Here is a 7,046-nt window from a genome sequence, read left to right as displayed (position 1 = left end):
CCAAAGACATCGAGCACGCTGCATATTTAAGTGCCATTCCAATGGAAATGCTGGGAGAGGAAGTTGTACATTTACAATAAAAGTAATTATTATTAGTATTATTTTTCCTGAATTATCGGAAAAATATTAGCATCAGTGTGATTTCATTCCCACTGTGGTCGTTTATGTGGCTCATATTTGTGGTCAGCAGCCTCCTCATATGGGCTTGAAGGATCATTTGACATCTTGAATTAAAAAAAAAAAGTTACTCAGCTCAGATACGGAAAATAAGAACGGCACCATATTCAAATATCACCAGGGACACTTTGATTTGAAACTTTTTCATCAAGTATAAAGTATAATGTCAAAGTTTCAACTTTAAATACTGGTGTTATTTCAATTGATATGGTCGACGCGGCGAAAAGTTACAATAAAAAGTAAAAACTGAGCCTTAATTATCGGAAACATATTGGTACATTCGTTTCATCGGTTTGTTTTCATTCCCACTGTGGTCGTTTATGTGGCTCATATTTGTGGTCAGCAGCCTCCTCATATGGGTTTGAACGATTATTTGACATCTTTCATTAAAAAAAAAAAGTTAGTGACCTCAGATAGGTAAAATAAGAACGGCACCATATTCAAATATCACCAGGAACACTTTGATTTGAAACTTTTTCATAATGTATTCAGTATAATCTCAAAGTTTCATCTTTAAATACTGGTGTTATTTGACTTGGTTTAGTCGACGTGGCGAAGATTTACAATAAAAAGTAAAAACTGAGACTTATTTATCCGAAAAATATTGGTACATTGGTTACATCGGTTTGTTTTCATTCCTACTGTGGTCGTTTATGTGGCTCATATTTGTGGTCAGCAGCCTCCTCATATGGGTTTGAACGATTATTTGACATCTTTCATTAAAAAAAAAAAAGTTAGTGACCTCAGATAGGTAAAATAAGAATGGCACCATATTCAAATATCACCGGGGACACTTTGATTTCAGACTTTTTCAAAATGTATTCAGTACAATCTCAAAGTTTGATCTTTAAATACTGGTGTTATTTGAATTGATTTAGTCGACGTGGCCAAAAGGGATGGTTTCAATGCGCCATCATGTGGTCACATAGAAGAATTACAATAACCACAAGAATAGAAATAAAAAAAATGTTTATTTGTACAGCTTAAACAGTTCAGAAATTAGTTGTATTGTTAAATAAAAATACACATGAGAAGTATTCAAAGTCTTAATTTTTTTTTCGTGAAAAGCCGCAGTCCACTCCAACCGGAAACGCGTCACTACCGGAAACACACATTACGTAACTTACTGTAACAAAACGTGACACTCTTGCCATAATAAATACAACGATATAGGAAAACTGCCAAACTGAAGTAGAATACACTTCTCAAAATTTATATTTTGGGTGAACGCAACACTTTTATAAATTCTAATCTCGGTCAGTCACATCAAAACATATTTCAGGATTTCTGAATATTTTTAGCGAAACCAATACGGGTAGCATTTGCGTACTAATAAATAAATAATAAAAATAAAATAAAATAATAATAAATAATAAAATAAATAATAAAATAAAAATATGGAGACGTGGATTTCCCGGTTAAAAAAGGAGCGCTCGGCTGTGACGTCAGACGCTGTGACCCCTGCGCGAACTCGACGGCCAGGAAACAGACGGCGGTAACGAGAGGGCGAGACGAGAACAACGAAGAAGCTGCACATGTTGTGGGAGTAAACCTCAAGTCTCCGCATTTTGAAGGCAAAGGAAACAATGTACAAGGTGCGCGTTCTGTTTATCATCCCCAACCGCTGATGTTTTGTGTAAACCGAAAGCTGGAACGTTCGCCTGGTTCCTCTGGAGTTTTGCGCGACCAAACAATAGCGATTTGTTGACTCGAGTCGTAGTTTCTTCTGACGCCAGATGTGGCATTTGAGCGAGACGTTGCTGGGTGGAGTTTGACAAAGTGGCCAGGGCAGTCACGTGGATGTCTTGGACTTGAACTCCGGTGGTCGAGTCCTTCGTTTACGGTCAAAGTCATTGGTGTTGGAGGTTAGTTTACCACACGGCGTGTCTCGATCGGCGAGTATTGTGTGATTTTAGCTACAGTCAAGGTGGATAATCCGAGCGCCAATGCAAAAACACCTCGCCGTTTGGCTCCCCCCTCAGGTTCAAGGTGGAGTTGCATGATAAACAATAGAGCTGTAACTTGAGTAAGTCACTGCGAAGAATATCACTTCATGAGCCGCTTACTGTCATCGTCCTCTTACTGAAATGACATATCTAAATTATTACAATGCAACGTGATCTGCAACATAATGCGATCGATTGCAGCTCGCTGGGCACAAGAGAAGTGGAAGATGAATTTGAAATCATTTTGAAGTTGTCTACTCTGCTGTGGAATGTTCCCTATATTGGAAGAAGAAATGTAAACAACATACTTGCTTCCGTTTGCTCCTCCGCCCTGCTGAAGACTATAAGCTATTTTACTACTGGTTTTGTGTGAACCACTTGTTATTATCACAATAAACACTGAATAGTCACACTCGGAACCTTCCAGAGTTGTTGTTTTTATGTCACATATGACACAATATGAGAAGTCTGAATGCTTCATCGTCTTCTCGTGATGTTGGTCCACAGATGGCTGGCTCTCGGAGCCACTTGAGGCGCAAGAAGAGGAAGCACAACCGCAGAAAGGTGAGTACTTCAGTCTTTTTTTGCCTCTTTTTTTAGTCAAGTTTTATGAAATATGTTTGCTGTTACATGTATATTTGGAATCTGAGAAATACTCTCCTTAAAAATAACAAGAAAACACAGGCAAGTTGTGTTGTCTGTCCCCTCACCATTACAATATCTGCCTCGGTTTCACAGGCCGCTGCTTCTTCGAAAAGGAAACGTCCTGACACGGAGCTGCCCCAACAGAGCACTTCAGAGGTGGCTAACAGCAGCTGTGCGGCCGGTGAACAAGAACTGTCTGACATCAGCTGTGAGTGCCGTCATCTGGCAGACAGGAGGAGATGCTCGGCCTCACCAGAGCAGGAGGGACCGGAGGGGAAAGAGAATGAGCTGAGGGCGGAGCGAGACAGCTCCCGGCTGAACAGAGTCCTGGATAAACAGGAGTCTGACGAAGAAACGGACAAACCCATCTTTCCAGACGACGACAGCAACCAAATTCTCCCTGTGGAGCAATTTTTTGGAAACATGGAGACTGTCCAGGTATTGTATTGTTAAACATTTAATGTAAATTTAAAGCGCAAAATTGGAAGCACGTATGCGGAAACAAGGGCAAAACTTATTAGTCCAGTTTTGTTTTTCTATTATTTTTTTATGAAAATGTTCCTGTGAACAAACATCTGATCTTTATATGTTTAGGCTTCAGCTCTTAGGATCATGTTTTCTTTATTTGCTTCAACCATCAGGACGTTCCACGAAGAAATCCGGCCACTTCCGCAGACGCTCGCAAGGAAAACCGAAGGCGACATTTCTACGCATGCGAGGACGCAGACGACTAACAGGCCCGCCAGGAAGTGGAAAGGGTAGCGCACCTTGCACTGAACAACGCTCAGCGTTTTATGAAACTGTCGCTGAGTGACTGTGCAGAAAGATTGTGACACTGTTCGACTTGCAGCTCATAACCGACGCATCATTGTGAAAAGTAGGTCGTCTCCAAAAGTAGTCCAGTTTGCTTTAATTTTTAAAGCAGTTCAAAAGAAAACATCCAAAGTCTTTCCAATATTAGTCTACTCATTATCTTCGACCGTCATCTGAGGAATGTATTTGGTAATTATTTATTGCTTTGCTGTATTTATGCTCACACATTTGTACACTGTGGTCGCAATATATTTAAAGATAATTCCATCCTATTTAACCTTCGATTGCCAAACCTGAGATTTGCCTTAAAGATGGATTGATAAAGTTGATATTTTTCAGTTTTTGAAAACCTTTATGACTTAAAATGGAAAAAAAGTTAATTAAACAGTAGTTTTTTTATGTAAATAAATCCAAAGTTTATGTTTAAAAAGTGGCCACATTAAAAACCAATGTGAAAACAAATGGGATGTTTTGATCAGCCCAGTATTTGTGAACCCCTCCTTAAAAATCCAGCCTTGTATTTGGCAGCTTATGTAACGTGTAGCACTTATGTACAAACACTACGTTTGTTCATGAAGCTGGAAACAAGTCAATGACAAACCTACACATTGCCTGTCCATCAAATGGAATGTTTTATTCGTAGTTCATGCCTTTTCAGTGCTGAACGCTCATCATGTTTTGTTCTTAACATCTTGTGCCTCATGACTAACAATGCATATTCATTATCAAAATGAATTAAAAAAATGTTTGACGATTCTAAGTGTGTTTGAAGCGTTCACTTTCGCTTTGCTTTTTTTTTCTTTGGCTGAGCCGCAGACTGTTTGAAGATCTTCTTGGCGTCGCACTCCAGGTTGTGAACGCTCTTCTTGTGGCACACGATGTGGACCAGTTTCAAGTTTTCCCGCGTGAAGAGCAGTCGATAGAAGTAGTCCACGTTGATGGTGGCGGTCTTGTGATCCTGAAGAGCGGCCTGTAACGCCGGGATGATCGTCCTCTTCTTCTCAATCCTGAGAAAAGGACAATGTTGCAGTGATTGTTGACATAGGAAAGGGCCACATTCTGGATAGGTGTCTCGCCTGTGGTCCAAATTCCACATGCTGAAGATGATCCGGCTCTCTCTGCTGCTGTAAGGGTTGATGGAGTGGAGGGACTGGCACGCTGCCTCATCAAACGCTCCCTATGAAGACATGTCAAAATGAGGGAACGGTTTTTCAAGCTTGTTTAAGACTCTTCCCAGACCTGGCAGGTGAACCATCCTTCTTTTGTACAGAGACAATTCGACTCTTTGCTCGTCCGGTCAAAGTAGCACCCGTTGTAGTTCGCTGACTTCAGCATTTCCTCCATTAACTCTGAGATTTTCGAATACTTCGCAACGACGACGTTGTCTTTTATTTTTTCACGTCCAGCTTTAACCTTTGCATGGAAAGATCAAGACTGTGAGATCAAGCGCCACCTGCTGGTGAGTACAGGAGCTGTAACCAGTTACCTCGGTCAAGTAGCTTCGTATTCTGTTCTTACAGTTGTCTTCCATGTAGGCTGACTTGGTTTTGAAGCGGGGTTTGATGTCTGAAAAGTAAATCCCAGATCAGTCACACTACGGAGTGGCTCCTTCTGTTTTGATGTTTTTCAACCTTGAAACCACTCCTCATCATCGTCCCTGCTCTCCAGCTCGGATCTGTCCTCTGTCTTCTGCAGAAGGTCCATCAAAATCTTACGCCTCTTTGGAGACTGTGGATCGAAGAGGAGAGCTTTGGCTGCTTTTATAAGGTCACTGGTTTGCTGGTCGGATCCGAGCAGGTTTCCAATCTCGCATAGAGCTGGTAGGAGAGGAGGAGGAGATTTAGATGGGGACTTCACTGTAAAGAGAAACGCATCACCCACCGCCATCCCATGTCTGATCCCGAGCGAGAAGAACCAATTCTGTGTTCACAGGCAGAGTTGTGAAGAACTCTTCAGTCACATTTGTGCCATCCTCGTGCAAGGAAACGTGGGCACCTGAAATTGGCAACTAAAAAAAAACAAAACCACTAAATAAACTATACTAAAAAGGTGGTGGTGGTGGTGTGGAAATCATCAAACAAAAAATACAAAAGCTTCAACTGTCAAATAAACAAATGTAAATGTAGCCTGAAAACTGCCCTCATTCTCACCTACAGCCTACTAAACGATCCTCATGCCCTCTTCTTCCTTGACTTCCACAGAACATCTCCACCTCGTCTACTCCTGTCTTCAGAGCGTATTTCTTATTATTGACAGAAAATGTTACACTTCAATCCTGCACCAAAAAAAGGAACACAATAAAACAGACAATATACGTGCACACTCGAAAAAAAAATGACACTGTGTTACATAATACTTTGCAGGATTTGGTCAACAAATAAACAGATGTACTCAAGTTAAATTCGAAATAAAACACGAATTCCGATTGCTTTCTTCTCCAACTTCCGTGCGCAAAAGTAAAACTAAAACCATGCTTTAGAACATGCCCACCTGTAATAGTTTGCATCCTTTTTTTAGTAGCTCTTTCAGGTCTTTGGCAGCAACACCGAACTTTTTCGACCCGTTATAACTTCGGATTTTAACGGGCTTCATTTCCCGGTTGCACTTCTCCGTTGTTTACCAACCGAATCGCGTTTTGTTTCTTCTTCTGCTGGTGTGTCAACCGTCGTTCCAAGTAGATGCTGACCTCTGGTGGCCGTTATTTTCATTACCATGATCATTCTTTCTTGAAATGCTTTTTTTGAATTTGGCGCTTATCCAAACGTTTGATTTTTATGATCGGTTGGCTGTTTTGTGTAAGTCGGTATCAAGTTTAGCTGCATTTGAATGGACAAAAGGGAACAAGAGGTTGTATGTTTTATCGACAGTTTTCTGTATTGACGTTGGTTTATTGGACTGTCTCCGACACTCAGACCCTCAACATCAGGTCTCCTCAGGGCTGTGTTCTCTCTCCATGGCTCTTCTCTCTGTACACTGCTGCACCTCCAGCCACGAGTCTGTGAAGCTGATCAAGTTTGCGGATGACACCACCATCATCATCGGGCTCATCTCAGATGAAGGTGAGTCAGCTTACAGGAGGGAGGTGGAGCGGCTGGTGTCCTGGTGCAGCCACAATAATATGGAGCTCAACGCCCAGAAGACAGTGGAGATGGTCATAGACTTCAGGAGAGTCACAGTTTCTCTGTCCCCTCTCATGTTGGCTGGTTTACCTATTCCTATTGCGGACTCCTTCTGCTTCCTAGGAACCACCATCACTGAGGAGCCAACCATTAGGTCCTCATCGGGAAGGTCCAGCAGAGAATGTTCTTCTTGAGGCAGCTACGAAAACTACGACTGCCGACGAAGTTGCTGGTGGAGTTCTACACGGCCATCATCCAGTCCATCCTCACCTCCTCCATCACTGTCTGGTACAACAGCGCCACCTCCAGGGACAAGAGCAGACTGCAGCGCATTGTACGTTCTGCT

General features: G+C 41.8%; 2 protein-coding genes across 2 annotated transcripts; one reads left to right on the top strand and one right to left on the bottom strand.

Moving 5' to 3' along the window:
• Positions 1 to 1,193: 1,193 nt before the first annotated feature.
• c18h1orf174 (chromosome 18 C1orf174 homolog) lies at positions 1,194 to 4,367 on the top strand. Its single transcript, XM_053849976.1, has 4 exons — positions 1,194 to 1,772; positions 2,631 to 2,687; positions 2,862 to 3,206; positions 3,410 to 4,367. The coding sequence occupies exons 1-4, from the start codon at positions 1,764 to 1,766 to the stop codon at positions 3,500 to 3,502; spliced, it is 504 nt and encodes a 167-aa protein (XP_053705951.1). The 5' UTR covers positions 1,194 to 1,763; the 3' UTR covers positions 3,503 to 4,367.
• Positions 4,198 to 6,219, bottom strand: dffb (DNA fragmentation factor, beta polypeptide (caspase-activated DNase)). The gene is made up of 7 exons (XM_053849975.1): positions 6,072 to 6,219; positions 5,463 to 5,589; positions 5,213 to 5,398; positions 5,068 to 5,147; positions 4,821 to 4,994; positions 4,658 to 4,758; positions 4,198 to 4,588 (listed from the first exon to the last, which is right to left on the bottom strand). The coding sequence occupies exons 1-7, from the start codon at positions 6,171 to 6,173 to the stop codon at positions 4,357 to 4,359; spliced, it is 1,002 nt and encodes a 333-aa protein (XP_053705950.1). The 5' UTR covers positions 6,174 to 6,219; the 3' UTR covers positions 4,198 to 4,356.
• Between the last annotated feature and the right edge of the window lie 827 nt (positions 6,220 to 7,046).

The sequence above is a fragment of the Synchiropus splendidus genome, chromosome 18 (genome assembly GCF_027744825.2).
Source record: "Synchiropus splendidus isolate RoL2022-P1 chromosome 18, RoL_Sspl_1.0, whole genome shotgun sequence".
NCBI classification, from domain to species: Eukaryota; Metazoa; Chordata; class Actinopteri; order Syngnathiformes; family Callionymidae; genus Synchiropus; species Synchiropus splendidus.
The sequence above is the reverse complement of the archived record's forward strand: the minus strand, read 5'-3'. Positions and strand labels throughout refer to the sequence as shown.

Bases quoted from the DNA above. Each gene is read 5' to 3' on its own strand.
- c18h1orf174 (XM_053849976.1), top strand. The intron at 2,688-2,861 runs GTGAGTACTTCA...TCGGTTTCACAG, and splicing joins GGAAGCACAACCGCAGAAAG to GCCGCTGCTTCTTCGAAAAG. The intron at 3,207-3,409 runs GTATTGTATTGT...TTCAACCATCAG, and splicing joins GAAACATGGAGACTGTCCAG to GACGTTCCACGAAGAAATCC.
- dffb (XM_053849975.1), bottom strand. From the start codon at position 6,173: ATGAAGCCCGTTAAAATCCGAAGTTATAACGGGTCGAAAAAGTTCGGT. The intron at 4,995-5,067 runs GTAACTGGTTAC...TTCCATGCAAAG, and splicing joins TACGAAGCTACTTGACCGAG to GTTAAAGCTGGACGTGAAAA. The intron at 4,759-4,820 runs GTCTGGGAAGAG...ATGTCTTCATAG, and splicing joins AAGGATGGTTCACCTGCCAG to GGAGCGTTTGATGAGGCAGC.